The sequence below is a fragment of the Scyliorhinus torazame genome, chromosome 6, assembly GCF_047496885.1.
Source record: "Scyliorhinus torazame isolate Kashiwa2021f chromosome 6, sScyTor2.1, whole genome shotgun sequence".
In the NCBI taxonomy this organism is placed as follows: Eukaryota; Metazoa; Chordata; class Chondrichthyes; order Carcharhiniformes; family Scyliorhinidae; genus Scyliorhinus; species Scyliorhinus torazame.
The window spans coordinates 47,355,710-47,378,752 of NC_092712.1; the positions used below are offsets into that span (position 1 = coordinate 47,355,710).

At 43.7% G+C, this 23,043-nt stretch overlaps 1 protein-coding gene across 4 annotated transcripts in view; it reads left to right on the forward strand.

The window, feature by feature from the left end:
• actr3b (actin related protein 3B) overlaps positions 1–23,043 on the forward strand; it is a 151,502-nt gene that overhangs the window by 94,194 nt on the left and 34,265 nt on the right. For all 4 annotated transcript variants that reach the window (XM_072508189.1, XM_072508188.1, XM_072508186.1 and 1 more), the window contains 2 exons: positions 6,683–6,826; positions 8,197–8,370. In XM_072508189.1, the coding sequence (XP_072364290.1) occupies positions 6,683–6,826; positions 8,197–8,370 (318 nt within the window). The remainder of the gene's footprint in view (positions 1–6,682; positions 6,827–8,196; positions 8,371–23,043) is intronic.

Sequence of the window (23,043 nt, forward strand, 5' to 3'; positions counted from 1 at the left end):
ATCCAATTGCTGCTCCAACCGAACCATGCGGTCTGTGAGGAGCTCCAGTTGGGTGCACTTTCTGCAGATGAAGCCATCCGGGACGCTGGAAGCCTCCCGGATCTGCCACATCTCACAGTCAGAGCACAGCACCCCTCTAACTGACATTGCGTCAATTAATTAAAATTAAAATTAAAAAATTTTTTTTTTGGAATTTTTTTTTTAAATTTCAAAGTTACTGTTAACTATCTGTTTCCTAGCACTAGATTTCTAATAGAAATGCGAAAGCTAAATATTGTACTCTCCGATCTCTGGCTTAGATATCCCTCTAAATTATAATTAAGTAATTATGTTTAATTAGTTACCAATGCTCAATTTTTAAAAATTTAGTGTAGAATCCCAACCAGCCACTCAGGCCACAGCTTTTCTCTGATGTCACTTCAGTTTCCCCCCGACACACACACAATTTGAAAAAGGTACAAAAGTAAAAATGAGTAAAAATCACTTACTTACCTTCTTAGTGTTAATAATAAAATATGGTACTTACCTCACACCAATGGGTTTTATTATTAGGTTAGAGGAGGAGGGCGGGTGGGAGACACTCTACGTGTAGTGTCTCGGGTTTCCTCTCCACCAGAATTTATTGGTGAGGGTCTTCCCAGAAGTCCGCGGGTCGAACTTCCTGTTCCCGCCTTAAATATTAAAATATAAAAAAAAAACAGAAAAGAAACAGAAAAGAGGGACTGAAAACGGGATGTGGGAAGACTGAGGCATGTGGGGTCATGTCTAGTCAATTGCTATTGCATATTCTCTTTTTGCACTATGTTAATGTTCACTCTATTTTGCTGTGTTAGGATTATTACTATTTATTATGAAAAACTTTGCAAAACTTTAATTAAAAAAATATTTAAAAAAAACTTAAATGTCACTGGATACCTACTGAGACCAGTATTCTTGCAACCTTGCTTGTAACTCAACCCTGATCTGGGCTACCGGTTCGATATTCAGGCCATCAGTAAGACTGTCTACATTCAAGTTTGAAATGATATCTATTTCTACTCCCCCACTGTAACCCTCTAACTTTTATTTAAACCCTCATTAATGCCTCAGTCATGATGTGTCCAAAACCTCCTTTGTTGGCCTCTCGGGATTCACTATACAAGATAGGTGCTGCTTGCATCTATTCGGAACAAAATCTTACCCACCTAGCATCCTAGAAATGCTCTCACCTGTTGTGTTGAATCATCACCAGAGAGTTGCATAATTGCTTCTCCCTCATTATCTCAACATCTCCTCTCTCACAACATGTTAGAATTAACTGATAGGATGTGAGCATTTATTGCCCTTGCAAAGGAGGTGGCGAGCCATCTTCTTGGACACGCTGTAGTCCACATTTGTGTAGGTGCACCCACGTTGCAGGACATTAGTGCAGCAATAATGAAGGAACAGCAATTATTGGCTCTACGTCAGAATGGTGTGTGCCCTGAAGGGGAACTTGCAGGTGGTGGAATCCCCATATCTTTACTGCCCTTGTTCTTTTAGGAGAACGGATTTATCCATTCTGAATAATAGTCTCAAACGTACAAGTTGGCAGTTAAATGGGACAACTTTGCTCCATAGACAAAATACCCAATGGTACAGGAGACTCATTTTATTATTTTACAAAAAGGGAAAAATATGTGCACTATATTAACACAGTAGCACAGTGGTTAGGTCATGTGGGGGTTCCTTTAAGAAAAGTGTGTTTTATTGAATGGCTGCGGTGCGGTCATTGTGTGGGTGGAGCTGAGCTGCGATTCTGTCTTTTACTTTTGTTTTGAGCTGGAAGCTGCTTTGTGTCTCTTGAGTTTTTTTGGTTCTGTTTTCAGTTGGGAGCTGCATTCAAACAAAGAAGGTGTATTTTAGTATCTCTCTGCATGCTAAAGAATGTCTTCAGACCTCTTGATAACTTCAAAGAATGACAAAAGTAATAAGAAAAAAAGAATGGAATGTTATTTATTTTCAATGTAAAAGCTGAGCTGTTTTGCTACCTTTGTACAGGGTGTTGGTGAGACCACACCTCGAGTACTCTGTGCAATTTTGGTCACTTTATTTAAGAGAGGATATAAAATTGCAGTTGAAGCAGTTCAGGGAAGGTTCACTTGACTGATACTTGGGATGGGGGTGGGAGTGGGGAGGGGGTTTCTTATGAGGAAAGGTTGGACAGGCTTGGCCTGTAACTATTTGTGTTTAGATGAATGAGAGATGACCTTATTGAAACACAGAAGAAACCGGGTGGATGCTGAAAGAATGTTTCCACTTGAGAGAGAGACTAGAACTTGGGGACACAGTTTCAAAATAAGGGGTTCCCCATATAGAATGGCGATGGGAAGAATATTTTTCTCGAGGTTTGTGAATCTTTGGAATTCTCTTCCCTGGCGATCGGTGGAGGCAGGGTCATTCAATAAAGGCAGAGGTAAATAACTTTAACTCCTGGGTAGGCAGAATATGGACTTGAGGCCATAATTGCATTAACCAATGTGCAAATGTGGTGAACTCCGCCCAACGCATCACACAAACTTGCCACCCCCACATCGATTCTGTATACACCTCTCGCTGATCAGGAAAGCAGACAGCATTATCAGAGACCCCTCCCACCCAGGCATTGCCTTCTTCCAGATCCTTCCATCAGGCAGAAGGTACAGACGTCTGAAGACTTGCATATCCAGACATAGGAACACCTTCCCCACAGCTACTAGACTCCTCAACGACTCCCCCTCGGACTGATCTGTTCCCTGTAAGAACACTATTCACGACGCCCTATGCTGCTCTTGCTCATGTATTTGCTTTGTTTGGCCCCTTTTTCCGCACTGTAACCAATCACTGTTTGTCGATGTACCATTTGTTCTCTGTTGATTATTCTTGTGTCTACTATGTACGTACTGTGTACGTTCCTCAGCCGCAGAAAAATACTTTTCACTGTACTTGGGTACATGTGACAATAAATCAAATCTAAGTCCAATCAAACCATGATCTTATTGAATGGTGGAGTAGACACTAGGGGCCAAATGGCCTACTCTTTCTAATTTGCATGTTTGTATGTAAATCTACACACAAGACCTCTTCCACTGAAGGCTGTGGTGCTCCACAAGGATTGCCAAGCCTCCACAATTATCCTGGAGGGTGAGTGAGTTTGAAAAAATTTAAAAATTTCCAGATCCCTACTGGGTGAAACCCAGGAGAAATTTCATAGAGCCATGAAAAAAAATTATTTTTATTTTCTTTGACTGCATTCATTTATTACAAAAATAATTGACAATAGAGGGAGCTAGTGGTGCGGTTGTCGGGAAGGTTGTCAAATCGGGTAATGAAGAAACTGTTTGTTTATCGGTTGATATGGAAAGGCTGAGAAGATGCTTGGGTGGTTGGAGATCATGTGACAAAACCTCCCCACCAGAATTGTCAATTGTGAGACATTTTGGAGGTGGGCTGTGATCAATCGATTTTATGGGGGGGTTAACGATAATAATGGATGTGGAGCTAAGATGGGTAAATTGAATTGAGTAAACTAGAGGGACTGAATACCCTCTGGCTGCTCCTATCTTGCTAACCCTCGGGATGTTGATGATTGGCGAACTGTGAAATGGGATAATTGTGACAAATAATTTGGAGAAGGTTATGGCAGAATTACAGGAAACGTACAGAATATTCGGGATGGAAAAGTAATTTGCAACATACAGAAAAACGCATTGCATGGGTTTGCAGCAGAGGGTGCTGCTCTCTTGTTTCTGCCAGTACGAAAATAAAGTGAAGATTACTTTATTATGTACATTTTGCTTTATTGATTTATAGCATAGTGTTTTGCTCTCTGGGTTATTGGATACCTAAGGTTCTAAATGAAACTTGTATCCATCAGGGAAATGTTATTTCTAATATACTTTATTAAAATCGTGACTGGACTTTGTGTTCTGTGAAATGGTTTCACTCGGATTTTGCAGCAAGTGTCTTTTTTCTCTCAATTGATTAAGTTGGGTTGCCTCACAAGGGAGGTTTTATTTAATGGAAAATAAGACATTGGAAGCCACTGGACTCTTATCGCCTGACTTCCGAATCTGTACGGACCTAGATTAAACAAGTGTTGTCACCTTGTAATTGAATCATGTGACAGTGGCTGATAAACATCATTATAAATTACTGTCCAAGGAAGAAGCATACAAGTTGGCCAGAAAAAAACAGCAGACCTGATGATTGGGAATAGTTTGGAATGTGGCAAAACAGGACAAAGGGATTGATTTAAGAAAGGAAAAATAGAGTATGAGAGTAACTGTAAATTTTACCACAGTCCCAGAAGTCCATAGAGCTGATTGGTTGTGATTTAACCTGAGGACGAGGAGCAAGGTTGAGAAGTTAAGGCCTTTGAATTAACCTCAGCTGGTATAGGAATTGAACATACACCGTTGACGTCACAACGCGTCACAAAAGAGCTATCCAGCCAACTGAGCTAACTGGCCCTGTTGCGAGAGTAATCTTGCGGGGAACTGACTGTAAAAGTTTCTCAAGTAATGTGAAGAGAAAAAGATTGGTCCCTTACAGTACGAAACAGGGGATTTTATAACGGGGAACAAAGAAATGGCTGACCAACTAAATACATACTTTGTTTTCCCAAAGGCAGACGCCAATAACCCACCAGAAATGCTCTGGTTTCCTCCCACCGTCAAAAGATGTGCAAGTTAGGTGGATTGGCCATGCTAAATTGCCCCTTAAGAGTACAAAGTTGTGCGAGTTATGGGGATAGGGTAGGGGTTTGGGCTGAGGCAGGGTGCTCTTTCGGAGACGATGGGCTGAATAGCCTCCTTCTGCACGGTAAGAATTCTATGGTTCTAAAGGTGGAACAGGTTCGAAGGGCCAAAAGGCCTACTTTAGCTTCTATTTTCTGTTTCTATGAAACTGCTGTTGATTTCCTGTCTAATTTGATGTTCTGTCAATCTGAGAGGTGATCTTTCGTATCTCTAACTTCCAATCTTTAGCTTCTATCTCGCCGCTCTCTTTTAATTGCTCTCTTTTTTTCTCTCTCTCTCTCTTGCTCGCTCTGCACCCTCCTTCCTCACCCTTGTTCTGCCTGCTACATACACATGCCCACATGTGACCATGTCCATTTGATCTATTTTAGTGTAATAGATTTTCTCCTGAGTTCCTAATATACCTGCACCCATTTATTTGGACAAATAAGCTTTTCTGGGGTGGCACAGTGGTTAGCGCTGCTGCCTCACAGTGACAGGGACCCAGGTTTGATCCCGACCTCGGTAACTTGTCCGTGCGGACGTTGCACATTCTCCCAGTGTCTGCGTGGGTTTCCCCCACAGTCCAAAGATACGCAAGTTAGGTGGATTGGCCATTCTAAATTGCTCCTAAGTATCCAAAGGTTAGGTGGGGATTTGGCGGGAGATTGGGCCTAGGTATGGTGCTCTTTCAGTGGGTCAATGCAGACTCAATGGGCCGAATGGCCTCCTGCACTAGGGATTCTATTTAAGTAACCGGTGTCATGTGTATTAATTGAGGGTAATAAGATAAATTATAAAGCATTGTTAATTAAAATTAACTGGACAAGTTCTTGTCAAATAGGAGTCTGGGCTATTGGAAATGCGTCAAGGGAATACTGTGAACAAATGGTGTAGAAATTGTCTGTAATGTTACCGACTCATTACTTTGCCTGTACGCCAATTCAATCTTTTCCAAGACTCTTGAACTGAAGGATCTTATGCTGTATTTCCCTCAGTCTCCCTGTCCTCCCTTTTCAAACATCAGGCTTAACACCAAAGCATGGCATCGCTTTTTTTTTAAACCTTTGGGTTTTTCTTATTATTTTGTTTCCGTTGCAATCGGCCTCGACTTTTCCCTTCAGTTTTTAAGTGGGAAAAAATAAGGAAATGCCCTTTGCCATGTTATTAGCACGTGAAAAGCTCTCACTATTTCATTGGCATATGTTCCGAAACTGCTTCTGCCCCTTTTTTAAACTCTTGGTTAGCTGCCTCCTGCGTGTAAATTGTTTGCACAAATGCTGCTGCAGTGCTCCCTAAAGCAGTGCCGCAATTCAGGAAAGGGGAAATTGTACTAGTTTTGTTCTTTGCTATCGGGTGCTGGTTTAGTACAGTGGGCTAAACAGCTGGCTTGTAATGCAGAACAAGGCAGCAGCGCGGGTTCAATTCCTGTACCGGCCTCCCTGAACAGGCGCCGGCATGTGGCGACTAGGGGCTCTTCACAGTAACTTCATTGAAGCCTTCTTGTGACAATAAGTGATTATTATTATTCTCCCGGTCCTCGGCACTCCCATCAGCAAACTATCCCTAAACCTGGGGTGGGCTGGCACGTGTGGTGGGGTGAAACACTGGTTCAAAAAGGACAAGGAAGGGAACGCAAGGAAGGCTGAATATCTTGCTGTTTTCCTTGACTAGCTGTGAAGATCGGGCTTTTGTGAAGGACACTCCCTCAATCGATTAAACTGATGGATATGGAGTTTGTGACGGGGTCGATCATGCACAGCCTGCATAAATGAAGCATTTCTAGATCAATCTAGATGGTCTTGAGTTTCTGTAAAAAAAATAATGTAATTATATTTTTGATCAGACCAAATGAACTGCCCAGTGAATTGAGATTGTGAAATTTTCACTTTGAAGCCAATGTTGCTTATATTTTTCTTTCCTCTTGTCTTACAAAATCTCCAAAGGCTGAAGGTTACGTCATTGGAAGCTGTATCAAACACATCCCTGTTGCAGGTCGAGATATTACCTTTTTCATTCAACAGCTCTTGAGGGAAAGAGAAATTGGGATACCACCCGAACAATCCCTGGAAACAGCCAAAGCCATCAAGGTAGGAATTCGGAATAAACGCTTCTTTTTATTTCCCTCTGACATCCAGGACCACTATTCCCTCATCTTCAACACTTGCTCCCTGCCTCCTGATACCAGTCATGTAAGCCCTGTTCATGCAACACCTGCCCTTTCACCTTCCCCCACCCAGGCTCCAGGTGAAACGGTAATGTAACCTATTGCTTGCAACTTACTAAACCATAATCGCTACTCATGATGTGGGGGAGACCAAACGCAGATCGAATGTCCACCCTGCTAAACACTGTTCGGCCCTCAAACCAAACTCTTAACTTCCAGCCACTTGCCATATTAAGATTGCATCTCTCTCTGGCTTCTCTCTCCTTGGTCTCCTGGCGATTTTCCAATTAAACTCATCCCAAGCTCAAGGAACGATGCCTCATCTTTTTCGTTTGGACATTTTTACAGCCTTATGGCCTCAACACAGATTTTAATAACTTCAGATCAAAGCCAGCATCCTCATTTTCTTAGAAAGTGGGTGCTGGTACTGGTTCTACTGAAACCATTTTCCATATTTTGTTTCTTTATTATCCCACTCCCAACCCCTTTTGCCTCACACCTTCATCCCTTTCACTCCTATCACAGACGTCACCATCTATGTTAATTCTTCATTTCCCTTTTCCCCTGGCTCTGTGCCTCTAAGCTGTTACATCTCAAACTTTTTCCAGTTCTGATGGAAGGTCATTCATTGAAAATTTCACTTCGTTCACTATCCTCGGTTGCTGCCAATCCTGTTTCCAGCATTATCTGATATTGGCCCTTTTAAAAATTTTATTTTCGTGCATACCAACCTTTTTGCGACCAAACATGCTGGCCATACTATGTAAACAAAAGATAGAAAACTAATTGAAATTTAATTTGTCTTTGTTGAATGAAACAATGTCTGAAAAGTAAGGGGGTTCTTTCTTTCAATAACACTATTAAGTGGTTTGATAAACCATTTATGTAAGAGGAGATTAATAGCTTCAGTATTCTGACAACGCTGGAAAGCTCCTATTAAGAGATTAATGGGGTGCATAATTTCCTGGTATACATTTCTGATTGTCAAAGTGAAACCCCTCAACTACAGTTGTTTTGAAGAATGGTGCAGTGGAGAGGTGGCTGTATTTTTCATGCATGTCCATTTAATTTTTTGTTTCAGAAACTTATGCACGATTAGGTGCAGCAGAAAAAAACCTTCTATTCAAACTCCCAAGCATTTGGTCAGTTTCCCAAAATCAAAATGAATCTTTCTCTTTGTAACAAGACACTTTAGGCCATGTCAGTCATAGAATGCCATGTGATTAGTATTTTGTAGTTCTTTGTCTTTATATTGCTCTCACATTCTGCTGTCAACGTTCTTTTTTTTTGCAGGAGAGATATTGTTACATCTGCCCTGACATAGTTAAGGAATTCACGAAGTACGACACCGATCCTGGGAAATGGATCAAGCCATACGTCGGCACCAATGCTATCAGCAAGCGCCAATTTGCTGTAGATGTGGGCTATGAGAGGTTCCTGGGACCTGAAATTTTCTTCCACCCAGAGGTGATTGAAAAGTATCTACTCTAGTTCTGCTGTTTTTGGGTTCTGTGTCTTGTTGATAATTCTCCTACAGCTTTTTTCCCCCGAAAAAGTATCAATCCAATTTTAGGCCGCGATCCAGATGTGTTCTTGATTTGTGGATGGCAGTTATTGAATGATTTACTGTGCATCAGGGATATAACGACCTATCTAGGTATAGCTTAACCTTCCCCATTCCTCATCTTGCACCTACTGTTGGAGCAGGACAAATTGATGCAATGGAGCCCTAAGCGGAAACAGCATTGACCTAGCCCCATAAAGAGAAATAGTGCTATAACTGAAATGATAGTGCTTTTCTGCATTGTACAAGGATGCCTCCTAATGGTCTGATCTGATGAATGTCTTCACATTGTTGAATCAATCTCAGAATCTGTGAATCACTCCCACTGCAGTTTCTGTGTAGTCAAAATGCATTTCTGATTTTGGAAAATGTTTTGAATTTCACGCGTGAATTTAGTATTTTCATGATATTTCAAAACGTTGGGACTTGAGCTTTGAATTACATGCAGCTGGATCTTCATGATACTTGGAATTACTGCTCCCATAGTCAACATGCCAATTACTATGGTCTATCTTTCTTTTTTTAAATTCCCAATTCATTTTTTCCAATTAAAGGGCAATTTAGCGTGGCCAATCCACCTAGCCTGCACATCTTTTGGGTTGTGGGGGCGAAACCCACGCGAACACTGGGAGATGCACAGTGACCCAGAGCCGGGATCGAACCTGGGACCTCGGCGCCGTGAGGCCGCAGTGCTAACCCACTGCGCCACCGTGCTGCCCTATGGTTTATCTTTCTGCCCAGAGTGGTCCCCTTACAATGGTGACGGGGAGAAGATTTTTGTGAGCAGTTTTGAACCAGGAGAAAGAAAAATTTAGCAGGGCTAGGCGGATAGAATGGGGGAATGGGACTATCTGGGTTACTCTACAGAGACTGGCATGGACTTGACAGGCTGACTAGTCTCTTTCAAACTGTGCCATAATGATTCTATTTCTCGATAACCTGCATTTAGGGCAAACTCCTTCATTAGAACATCTGAAAAGATTATTGTTGGGAAAGCTAGCATTTGTTATCTTTCCCTTTATTTGCTCTGAGAGGTGGGTAGTGAGCCGATGCTGCCTGAAGCAGTTTTAAACAACTAAGAGGCTTACCTGGCCACCTTAGAGGGCTGTTGTGGGTCGGCCATCTTGGTGTGGGGCTGGAGTCGCATGTCGGCCAGATTGGGGAAGGGTGGCAAAATGAGGGCAAACTGCACTTTGAATTGTGCCACGGGTTCATTTGATGCTCACATCAATAGGCAATTTGGGCTTTGATTTAAAGTTTAATTTGCGAATGTATATCCTGACAAACAGCAATTTCTTGAAGTTTCAGCCTATGTTATGTGCTCAAGATCTGACTCTTCAGGCAAGAGCGGTGTCGACGTAAAGTGACCCACAATTGGTATACACTTTCTTCCCCACAGCTATACACTTTTGAGGTGCTGTTACTTAGTTTTATTGGAGCCACAGGGGGGTTAAAATAATCAGGGCTTAATTTCAGAAATAATTAAAACACTGCAAAACAGGAAAGTATTTTAATTATTTCTGAAATTAAGCCCTGATTATGTTAACCTCTCCCCCCCCCCCCCCCCCCGCCGCCGTTGCTCCAATGCAATACAGGCAAGAAACTTGTCTCCGAGGAGGGGAAAGCACAGTGTGAATGGTGAGTTCAGCTCCTAGATTTCAGGAGGTGCTCAATGCATGTGAGGAACTCCAGCATTGAAAAATCAGGGTATTAATAATAATAATCATTTATTGTCACAAGTAGGCTTCAGTGAAGTTACTGTGAAAAGCCCCTAGTCACCACATTCCAGCACATGTTTGGGGAGGCTGGTACGGGAATTGAACCCGCGCTGCTGGCTGTGTTCTGCATTACAAGCCAGCGATTTAGCCCAGTGTGCTAAATCAGCCCCTGTGGCTATTGTGGTTTAATTCGTATGCTACCCTCACCACTGCCAACCCCAAGTTACGGTTAAAGTTTCGGGGTTAAAGCATGGCTCTGAAAGGGTATTTATTTCCGTTTTTCATTATCTCTGAGTAATCGTTTCTTTGGGGGACAGTTTAAATAATACCCGTTATGCTCTGAAATGATTTTGTTTGTCGTACTTGCTGAGTTCAAACAAACTCAAATTCCTGGGACATTCTTGGTGTGGAGAATTAAGCCATTGCGTTATTGTGAAATGGAGTTTCTTGCCACTAAAATGGAGATTTTTGATGGACATGGTTTCACCTCCCAGAATAAAGAAATTCAGTCAGGTGCTGGAAAATGGGATTAAAATGAGCAGCTGGTATCTTTTTTTGGCCGACACAGACACAATGGACTGAATGGCCTCTTCCTGCACCATAACTTCTCTATGGTCTGACCAATTGGGCATGAGGACTAGTGTTTTGTTTTTTTTAAACCTCACTAATTTTTGTCCAGACTGAATCAAGTTTCAGTTTCAACAAAATTCCTCGTGTGGATTTTGAGGAATTGGGACGTGAAATGCAAATTCCGTTGTGTGAATGTGAAAAGAAACTTCTGTCTTATTGAAATGACAGAATTAGGTCACTTCTGAAATCCAGGCAGTTTTCAGATGGGACACAAACACTGGGGTGATGCCAAATGGAAATTGGAGGAATGCTCAATCTGCTGCTACAGTGCTTTTGGCATCAACATCATGTTCACCTGGGCCATAATGAATTGGCATAGGCAAGAAGCAATAAGTAGGAAACTGGGCAATGTTTTGGGCCTCGGAGGGTGCACAAGTAGCAAATAAAAGTATTTGGTGCCACAGAAAAGAGAGCTTTTTAAAAAGTGAAAATAAACTCTTTGAAACTTGACTGTACCATGATTTGTATCTCAATGATTGGGAACAACTAAGTGGCCTTGTGATGCCTTCTAGCCATTAAAAGGTATTAGCGGCACTTGGAGGAAGTAGACTGCACTGTGCATAAGCCTTTTGGTATATTTGCCAATCTTTGCCTTCCTTACTTCATTCCAAGGAAAGTGGAGAGGGAAAATAAATAAATATGAAAGGGACAGATGAATGTATTCATCATACTTCTGTGGAATCTTTGTCATTTCCGCTATGGCTGCTTATAAAAGGCAGCTGTTGGCAACCTCTCTGTAGATTCTTCCATAATTTTATCTACTATTATTTGGTTGCCAGAGAGTGATGCGCTGCAGTTTGATAGTTCTGTCCTAAACTAAAGTCTTAACCAGGAGGGATGCATTTCACCTGAACACTGATGCATCGGGTTGTAATATATGAGAAGTGTTTTGAATTTGAAGCACGAGGGAGGTGCAGTGACAGATTACGTTTCTTCATTTGTCATAAAGGTCTGCAGCAAAGAAAAGGCCTTTCGACCTATCGCATCTGCTCCGGTCAAAAACAACTACCTGAGTATTCCAATTGGAGAGTAATGTTTGAATGAACATCCTACAGTGGTGGGGAGGATGGCTTTTTGGAATGGTTGGTGAGGGCTGCCCCTCGATTTGAGAATGATGTGTATTAAGGGTTTTTTCATAGAATTTACAGTGCAGAAGGAGGCCATTCGGCCCATCGAGTCTGCACCGGCTCTTGGAAAGAGCACCCTACCCAAGGTCAACACCGCCACCCTATCCCCATAACCCAGTAACCCCACCCAACACTAAGGGCAATTTTGGACACTAAGGGCAATTTATCATGGCCAATCCACCTAACCTGCACATCTTTGGATTGTGGGAGGAAACCGGAGCACCCGGAGGAAACCCACGCACACACGGGGAGGATGTGCAGACTCCGCACAGACAGTGACCCAAGTCGGAATCGAACCTGGGACCCTGGAACTGTGAAGCAATTGTGCTATCCACAAGGCTACCGTGCTACCCTAGTTGCGAGTTTGTGCCATAGGTCTTCATGCAACTGAACAGGCTGATTTTTGACCTGCTGACCTTTGAGCTCTTGGGCAGGATGTCCCATGGCGTATTGGGGTTTGGAGTTTATTTTATTCTTTCCCAGAATTTGGCACCGCCAGCTAGTCCACCATTTATTGCCCATCCTTCGTTGCCCGTCAGAAGGTGGAGATGAGCTGCCTTATTGAACCGCTGCAGTCCTGGAGGCATAGGTACCCCACAGAGCTGTTAGGGAGGGTGTTCCAGCATTTTGACAGTGAAGGAATGGCGATATATACTCCAAGTCAGGATGGTGTGTGACTTGGAGGGGGACCTCCAGATGATGGGGTTCCCATGTGTCTGTTGCCCTTGTCCTTCTAGAAGTTAACGGTCATGGGTTTGGAAGGTTCAAGATTTGTTTCCTTGACTGTTGTTCTCCACTGTCACTCTGCCTCATCATTAAGACATTGCGATAGGGCAGCACCGTGGCGCAGTGAGTAGCACTTCTGTCTCACGGCGCCGAGGTCCCAGGTTCGATCTCGGCTCTGGGTCACTGTGTGGAGTTTGCACATTCTCCCCGTGTTTGTGTAGATTTCACCCCCACAATCCAAAGATGTGCAGGCTAGGTGAATTGGCCATGCTAAATTGCCCCTTAATTGGAAAATAAATGAATTGGGTACTCTAAATTTATATTTAAAAAAAGACATTGCAATTTGAAGTATGATGAAGCTTGATTGACCAATTATTGCCATTATTTCCAGCAAGCTTCTCCCAGTCAATGCTTCAAAGAGGGCTTGAAAGTATTTGAACATTTTCTTTGTCCTCCCATGGGAATATTGACCATTTGAGAGTTGAGAGAACAGCACCTGACAGGGAGATTATTTTCAGCCATGCCTATGCAGTGGCCAGCGATGATTTTTTTTTTTTTTTTTTAAATTTAAAAAAAAAAATTATTTTTAATTTTTAATAGGTTTGCCAGAATGTTTGAGGACCTGGCTTTCAATGATCCTCCTGTTGAATCCAGAGGATGTGGCAGAGACATTGCTGATGGAATTTCTCTAGTGTTTGTGTGTGTCTCTGATACATCGTCCAGGTCTTGCTGCAGTACAAGCGTATGTGGTGACGACAGCAGCTCTGCACTATTGATTTGCGGAGGTGTTTGCTGTTAAATACTCTGCTGTGAACTGTAGAAGACTGAACTGGTGCAGTTGATTTGGTGTTGGATTTCCTACTCTATGGTGAATGTTTGAGAGAGGTGATTGCTGAGACATAGGAAGTAGGATGATTAGGTTATAAGGAGGAAGTCCATTCGGCCCATCGAGCCTTCTTCCCCAATTCAATAAGATCCTTGTTTATCTGATTGTGGTCAGTCTGCTAAATCACCTCTGGACTCTCAAGGACACACTCTCACATCCTTCGTAAAATGCAGTGATTAGGGGGCGGCACAGCGGCACAGAGGGCAGCACTGCTGCCTCACAGCGCCGAGGACCTAGGTTCGATATTGGAGCGGGTCACTGTCTGTGAGGAGTTTGCACTTTCACTCCGTGTCTGCGTGGGACTTAACCCCCAAAACCCAAAGAATATGCAGGGTAGGTGGATTGGTCACGCTAAATTGCCCCTTAATTGGAAAAAAAAAATTCTAATAAAGTGCAGTGTTTAGCATTGGGTGCAATTCTGTTATTGTGGTTTCACCAGAGGTAAATTTAAAAAAAAAAAATTTAGAGTACTACATTCATTTTTTCCAATTAAGGCGCAATTTAGCGTGGCCAATCCACCTAGCCTGCACATTTTTGGGTTGTGGGAGCGAAACCCATGCAAACACTGGGAGAATGTGCGAACCCCACACGGACAGTGACCCAGAGCCGGGATTGAACCTGCGACCTCGGTGCCGTGAGACTGCAGTGCTACCACTGCGCCACCGTGCTGCCCTCCCCAGAGCTAAATTAATGTTCAGCATAACTTCCAAACTTTGTACTCGGTACCTCACTTTATAAAGCCAAGGATACCATAAACTGTACTAACTATTCTCTCAATATGTCCTGCCACCTTCAAAGATCTATGTACATGAATGCCAGGTCCCTCTGTTCCTTCACGAGCTTTAGAACTGTGTTATTTAGTCTATACAGCTGCTCTCTATTCTTCTGTTAAAATGCATCATCTCAAACATCTGCATTAAATTCCACCTGCCACCTTGCTGCCTATTCTGCCCCCCTATCTATGCACTGTTGTTGTCGATTAGTATCAGTTTCACTGTCTGCCACACCACGGAGTTTGATACCTGTGGCATATTTTGAAATTTTACTCTGTATTCAAATATCCAAGTAACTAATACAAAATCAATAAAGCAGTTGTCCTAGTGCTAAAGCTTGAGGAACACCACTTTTTGGAAATGTAATGTCTGTGTTGTGACTTAAGCCATGGAGCCACAAGTAAACATTTGCTGGAGTGTGGAGGAGCGGTGGTGAAGGGCAGGTGTTAGGATAACAGCGAGGAGGAAAAGTCTGGTTTAATCCCTCAAAATAATGATTGTTACTTGACGTCATACTGGGGATTTGAAGACTGGATTGGCATCTTGAAGAGAGTTGATGGGTATCCTGGTGAGAGCTGGTGGTGTAAGGTTGTAGAAAAGCAGGGTGATTAGGACAGTCTCAGCAAATAAGCAGAGGCCAACCAGGCTTTGCCCTCTTCCAGACCCTTCCATCAGGCAGAAGGTACAGTAGTCTGAAGACCCGCACATCCAGACATAGGAGCAGCTTCTTCCCCACAGCTACAAGACTACTCCTCAACGACTCTTTCCCCCCCCCCCCACCCCCCCCCGGCTGATCTGTTGCCTGTAAAAACACTATCCGCGACACCCTACGCTGCTCTTCACTGGCCCTTGTTCCGCACTGTAACCAATCAATATTTGTTGATTTTACCATTGTCAATGCAATCTTGTTGATTATTCTTTTGTCTACTATGTACGTACTGTTTACATTCCCTTGGCTGCAGAAAAATACTCTTCACTGTACTTCGGTACATGTGATAATCAATCAATCAACAGGCATGACATACATGGGTGGTGAGGTGCCTGGTTGAGGGAATATTAAGGCAAAAGTTGCTAGACTTCAAGGAGGAGTTGGTTTTGATGAGAGCTGGTGGAAAAGGTGGTGAAATGTGCAAGAGCTTAACCTGGAGCAGAGAATGGCATCTGCCTAGATGAACTTAATGGATGTCCAGAGCACTATGTGGTGTATGCTTAGATTTTCTTCTGCAGCCTCATTTCTTTTTGCAGCATGACTTGCTGGAAGTGAGAGCTGGTAATGATGTGGTCAGGGCACCTGGGACCAACAGCGTTGAGAATTGAGGGAGAAAAAAACGAGTGACCATAGATGAGAGGGTGAGTTAGAGTTCAATCTGACAGACCGCGAAATAAAGATGGATTGAGAGAAAGAAGAAGGTGAGGGGAAAACGTTGAAAGGATTCAATGTTCTTAAATTTCCTAAGAGTTTATTTTATGATTGAATGAGATTGCCCATTTTAAATTTTGGTCTCCTTGTCTAAGGCAGGATACGCTGGCCAGAGAGGAAGTGCAACAAAGGTTCTCCAGACTTCTTAGTGGGATTGTGGATTGCCCTTTGAGGAAAGGTTGAGGAGACTGGGCCTGTATTCTCTAGAGTTTAGAAGAGTGAGAGACGATCTGATAATTCTTACAGAGCTCGGCAGGGTAGATGCATGAAGGACGTGAACCAGGAGACCAGTCTCAGAATTAGAGGTGGCCCATTTTAGGACTGAGCTGAGGAGCAATATTTGGTTGATCTCTGGAATTCTGTACCCCAGAGGGCCATGGAGGCTGTCATTGAGTATTTTTACGGACAGGAGCAGGATCAAATTACACAGCCCTGACTTATTTTCCTCTCACTACCCAGGCACCGGGGACGATCCCTGCCACACACACTACGGGGTGACCCCTCCCCCCTCCCCTCCGACCACAGACGTTTGGGTGCTGGGGGGCAGTGCCAACCAGAGCCGGGGGCGGCGGAAAGATGGCATTAATGTAGAAGATCAGCCATGATCTAGTTAAACGGTGCAGTAAGCTCGAGGGGCCAAGTGGCCTACTATATTCCTTATTGTTCCCCCCAGATGGCCAAAAAGCTGGATCATGAATAATTATGATGTTGTTAAAAGGGTCTAGTGCTAATTTTCTTTGGCAAGTTTAACGGATGACTTGTGCAAAGCAACAGGCCCTTTAAAAAATAACAACGGTGAGGTTAAGTGCACAATGCTGCTTGAGAACCAAATGGCAAAGTGCGTAAATCAACCAACAGGTTTTGAAGATCGACAACTCATAGCAGACCTCTTAATCCCCTGATCTAGCCAGCCAATTTGTGCATTAAAGACTGTGCATGCTGTTTACTTGCAGTTATTTTTCCAATAAGATATGGCCCAATATTAGAAACCAAGTCGGAGTTCCTGGATTGCATTCAAGGTAAATATAAGATACAGAGTGGGAAGCTTTATTGAAAAAATAGCAGTTGACAGCTCTTCAGGATCATCCCAGAGCACTAAAACATAACCGCGGAGCAGAAGAATGGTACTAACCAAAGTGTGAAGCCACATTAGGCAGTGGAGTGCTCACCAACATACATTTGTGGTGTCTGGGGCACATGTACCCCAGTGGACAGGATAACCTTGGAAGTGACAGACTGTTTGATATCTGATGAATGAATGTGAAGGTGTTGAATTGATGACGATGTTCGTGAAGAGGACTCTGTTTGGGTAGCGTTGAGGTAGTGTTTTCCAGGTATGAAAGTTAGAGATGGACTTGAGAAATGGAAGATAAAGGAGATGAAGCGGTTTATTTGTTTGTGGTGAGGTTTGAGGATGGTGACTGAGATGCAGACTGAAGTGAGTTTTTAGGTGTTGAATTGACCGAGGAAGAGTTGTTCAGCATAGAGATTGAAAACGATGGAAACGTGTTTCAGTGGGGCGGAAGTGAGTGCGATGGTTCAACTTGGGAGAAAGTACCAGTACAGAAGGAAGCTAACACCCAGAGCTGTGTAGATTTAAAGCAGGTGATGTGAAATGCCTTCCTGCTGTACATTTACTTGATAGTAAGTAAGTTATTCATTTACTTGCTATAGAATCACAGAATCCCTACAGTGCAGAAGGAAAGGGGCCACTTGGCCCATAGAGTCTGCACTGACATTTTTTTTGAAAGAGCACCCTACCTACACCCAATCCCACACTCTGTCCCCGTTACCCCACCTAGGGGCATTTAGCATGGCCAATCCTGCACATCTTTGGGCTGTTGGAGCAAACTGGAGCACCCGGAGGAAAACCAGAATGTGCAAACTCCACACACAGTCACCTGAGGTCGGAATTGACCCGGGTCTCTGGCGCTGTGAGGCAGCAGTGCCACTATGCCACCTAGAGGGGGTGTGGTGCTGGCATTATGATGACGTTAACCAACTATTTTCTCCCTCTCTGCCGCCTCTCTCCACCTGGCCTCGGCCTCTATCGCTCTTCTGACTGATACACACCGTCTGTTGCTCTCTCTCCCTTGGTCTCTGTAGCACCTCCCCACCCCTATGCCTCAGCCACTGTTGCCTCTGCTTCAGCCACTGTTACCCTGCCCCCTCGGCCTCGACCTCTGTCAGCCCCCCCAACCTCTCCCAAGGCTCTACCTCAAAATGGTTCACAGCAGTACACGCAGTTCAATCGCAACAAGGTTTTTTTCCCCTGTAGTCAAATCACCTTCCAATTACTAACATTTTCACTTAAATCCCCCATTTTGAGCAGATTCGACAGGTTTAACCCTCGGTTCTTGAAAGAGCCGCAGTTTCTGCAGTCTCTTGTAACTAATGTCTTATCCCTGATATTTTCAACACCTTCTCCATGTTCCTGATGTAAAGTGCTTAAACGACTGTTATGGGCGAGGCATTTTCAGAACCCCAAAATGTATCATGGAGTTAAACCAACCTCTCCCTTTAATGTATTTGTTGCTTTTTCTAGCACACGGCTTGTTCCCTAGGTGTGGGATTACAATTATGGACACGTGGGTTTTTAAACACAAAACTATGTTTATTCCTTGAACTCAACTTAACATCTTAAATAAGCATTGGATCTCTTAACACCCCTTACTTCAAAGATAACTCCAAAAATATTGCATCAGTAATTATTATGAGTTTAAATTGAGTCTGCACCAGCTCTTGGAAAGAGCACCCTATCCAAGGTCAACACCTCCACCCAACACAAAGGGCAATTTTGGACACAAAGGGCAATTTTGGACACGAAGGGCAATTTATCATGGCCAATCCACCTAACCTGCACATCTTTGGACTGTGGGAGCACCCGGAGGAAACCCACGCACACACGGGGAGGATGTGCAGACTCCGCACAGACAGTGACCCAAGCCGGAATCGAACTTGGGACCCTGGAGTTGTGAAGCAATTGTGCTATCCACAATGCTACCGTGTTGCCTTTAAGAACAAATTAATCTACACTATATCATTCTACCATAATCCATGTACCTATCCAATAGCTGCTTGAAGGTCCCTAATGTTTCCGACTCAACTACTTCCATAGGCAGTGCATTCCATGCCCCCACTATTCTCTGGGTAAAGAACCTACCTCTGACATACCCCCCCCCCCCCCCCCCCCCCCCATGTCTTCCACCATTCACCTTGAATTTATGTCCCCTTGTAATAGTTTGTTCCACCCGGGGAAAAAGTCTCTGACTGTCTACTCTATCTATTCCCCTGATCATCTTCTAAACCTCTATCAAGTCGCCCCTCATCCTTCTCCGTTCTAATGAGAATAGGCCTAGCACCCTCAACCTTTCCTCATAAGACCTACTCTCCATTCCAGGCAACATCCTTTGCACATTTTCCAAAGTTTCCACATCCTTCCTAAAATGAGGCGACCAGAACTGTACACTACAAATGTGGCCTTACCAAAGTTTTGTACAGCTGCATCATCACCTCGCGGCTCTTAAATTCAATCCTTCGGTTAATGAACTCTAGCACACCATAGGCCTTCTTCACAGCTCTATCCACTTGAGTGGCAACTTTCAAAGATGTATGAACATAGACCCCAAGATCTTTCTGCTCCTCCGCATTGCCAAGAACTCTACCATTAACCCTGTATTCCGCATTCATATTTGTCCTTCCAAAATGGACAACCTCACACTTTTCAGGGTTAAACTCCATCTGCCACTTCTCAGCCCAGCTCTGCATCCTATCTATGTCTCTTTGCAGCCAACAACAGCCCTCCTCAGTATCCACAACTCCACCAATCTTCGTATCGTCTGCAAATTTACTGACCCACCCTTCAACTCCCTCATCCAAGTCATTAATGAAAATCACAAACAGCAGAGGACCCAGAATTGATCCCTGCGGTACGCCACTGGTAACTGGGATCCAGGCTGAATATTTGTCATCTCCCACCACTCTCTGACTTCTATCGGTTAGCCAGTTCGTTATCCAACTGGCCAAATTTCCCACTATCCCATGCCTCCTTACTTTCTGCAGAAGTCTACCATGGGGAACCTTATCAAATGCCTTACTAAACCCATGTACACTACATCCACTGCTTTACCTTCATCCACATGCTTGGTCACCTCCTCAAAGAATTCAACAAGACTTGTAAGGCAAGACCTACCCCTCACAAATCCGTGCTGACTATCCCTAATCAAGCAGTGTCTTTCCAGATGCTCAGAAATCCTATCCTTCAGTACCCTTTCCATTACTTTGTCTACCACCGAAGTAAGACTAACTGGCCTGTAATTCCCAGGGTTATCCCTATTCCCTTTTTTGAACAGGGGCAGGACATTTGCCACTCCCAATCCCCTGGTACCACCCCTGTTGACAGTGAGGACGAAAAGACCATTGCCAACGGCTCTGCAATTTCATCTCTTGCTTCCCATAGAATCCTTGGATATATCCCGTCAGACCCGGGGGACTTGTCTATCCTCAAGTTTTTCAAAATGCCCAACATATCTTCCTTCCTGACAAGTATTTCCTCGAGCTTACCAATCTGTTTCACACTGTCCTCTCCAACAATATGGCCCCTCTCATTTGTAAATACAGAAGAAAAGTACTCGTTCAAGACCTCTCCTATCTCTTCAGACTCAATACACAATCTCCCGCTACTGTCCTTGATCGGACCTACCCTCGCTCTAGTCATTCTCATATTTCTCACATATGTGTAAAAGGCCTTGGGGTTTTCCTTGATCCTACCCGCCAAAGATTGTTCATGCCCTCTCTTAGCTCTCCTAATCCCTTTCTTCAGTTCCCTCCTGGCTATCTTGTATCCCTCCAGCGCCCTGTCTGAACCTTGTTTCCTCAGCCTTACATAAGTCTCCTTTTTCCTCTTAACAAGACATTCAACCTCTCTTGTCAACCATGGTTCCCTCACTCGACCATCTCTTCCCTGCCTGACAGGGACATACATACCAAGGACACGTAGTACCTGTTCCTTGAACAAGTTCCACATTTCACTTGTGTCCTTCCCTGACAGCCTATGTTCCCAACTTATGCACTTCAATTCTTGTCTGACAACATCATATTTACCCTTCCCCCAATTGTAAACCTTGCCCTGTTGCACACACCTATCTCTTTCCATTACTAAAGTGAAAGTCACAGAATTGTGGTCACTATCTCCAAAATGCTCTAACAAATCTATCACTTGCCCTGGTTCATTACCAAGTACCAAATCCAATATTGCCTCCCCTCTGGTCGGACAATCTACATACTGTGTTAGAAAAGCTTCCTGGACACACTGCACAAACACCACCCCATCCAAACTATTTGATCTAAAGAGTTTCCTCTCAATGTTTGGGAAGTTAAAGTAACCCATGACTACTACCCTGTGACTTCGGCACCTTTCCAAAATCTGTTTCCCAATCTGTTCCTCCACATCTCTGCTACTATTGGGGGGCCTATAGAAAACTCCTAACAAGGTGACTGCTCCTTTCCTATTTCCTGACTTCAACCCATACTACCTCAGTCGGCTGATACTCCTCGAACTGCCTTTCTGCAGCTGTTATACTATCTCTAATTAACAATGCCACCCCCCACCTCTTTTACCACCCTCCTTAATCTTATTGAAACATCTATAACCAGGGACCTCCAACAACCATTTCTGCCCCTCTTCTATCCAAGTTTCCGTGATGGCCACCACATCGTAGTCCCAAGTACTGATCCATGCCTTAAGTTCACCCACCTTATTCCCGGTGCTTGCGTTGAAGTATACACGCTTCAACCCATCTCTGTGCCTGCAAGTACTCTCCTTTGTCAGTGTTCCCTTCCTCACTGCCTCACTACACGCTTTGGCGTCCTGAATATCGGCTACCTTAGTTGCTGGACTACAAATCCGGTTCCCATTCCCCTGCCAAATTAGTTTAAATCCTCCCAAAGAGTACTAGTAAACCTCCCTCTCAGGATATTGGTGCCCCTCTGGTTCAGATGCAACCCGTCCTGCTTGTACAGGTCCCACCTTCCCCAGAATGCGCTGCAATTATCCAAATACCTGAAGCCCTCCCTCCTACACCATTTCTGCAGCCACGTGTTCAGCTGCACTCTCTCCCTATTCCTAGCCTCGCTATCACGTGGCACCGGCAACAAACCAGAGATGACAACTCTGTCTGTCCTGGCTTTTAACTTCCAGCCTAACTCCCTAAACTTGTTTATTACCTCCACACCCCTTTTCCTACCTACGTCGTTGGTACCAATGTGCACCACGACTTTTGGCTGCTCACCCTCCCCCTTAATGGCCGAATAGCCTCCTTCTGCACTGTATATTCTATGATTAATCTGGTAAAAAGGTTCGGCACAACATTGTGGGCTGAAGGGCCTGTTCTGTACTGTATTTTTCTATGTTCTATGTTCTAAATCACGCAAATGATCCAGCGATAGTCTTTCATGGCAGAGATCCAGCTCACTGCAAACACAGACACTCCCAAGCTCTTTTCAAACTCCAAAACTAAATTGCAAAATGGCTGACCTGACCTCCGCTCCACCCACTCTCTGACATCACTGTTTTCTTAAAGGTACATTGCTTGAACATCCATTTCTTAAAGGTACTCTCACATGACATCTCCCCCAAGAAAAAAAAATAAACCATCAACTTCAAGATAGTTTCATTTTTCACTTTTGCACCATCCACTAAGAAATGTACACAGTAAATATACCTTTTGGTTTTAAAAAAAAACAACACATGCAAACGGGTATAATAATATAGTCCATTTTTCTTTGTTCGTCTTCCTCCAAACGAAATCCTTCTCGATTGACAGTCTCTTTGAACAAAATCTCTGCACGATCCATTCATTCCTCTACTCCTCGGCATTTCTCTTTAGAATCAGATACTTTAGTTCAATCTGACCACAGATTCCCTTGCAATTCTCCAATACAGGAGCATTGGTGATCACAGCTTTCAGGGAGTCAAATGCCTGTTGAAAGTCCGCTGTCCATTGAATTTGTTTACGTTTCTTCAGCAATTCCATCAGTGGAGTCATCACGCCACAAAACCTTTGCACAACTGTTCGATCAAATCCACTCATGCTAAGAAATCGCATTATTTCCCTTCGTCTTGAGGGTATCGGAAACTCCGCAAGGAAAGTGATTCCGGCTTCTCCAAATTCACTTTTGGCTAGGTTCATCACCAAACCTGCCACCTGAAGTCGATCGAAGAACTCCAAACGATGTTTTAAATGATCTTTCCATGTCTGGAAGTTGAAAATAAAAGCAGATTGTCCGACTTTCTCA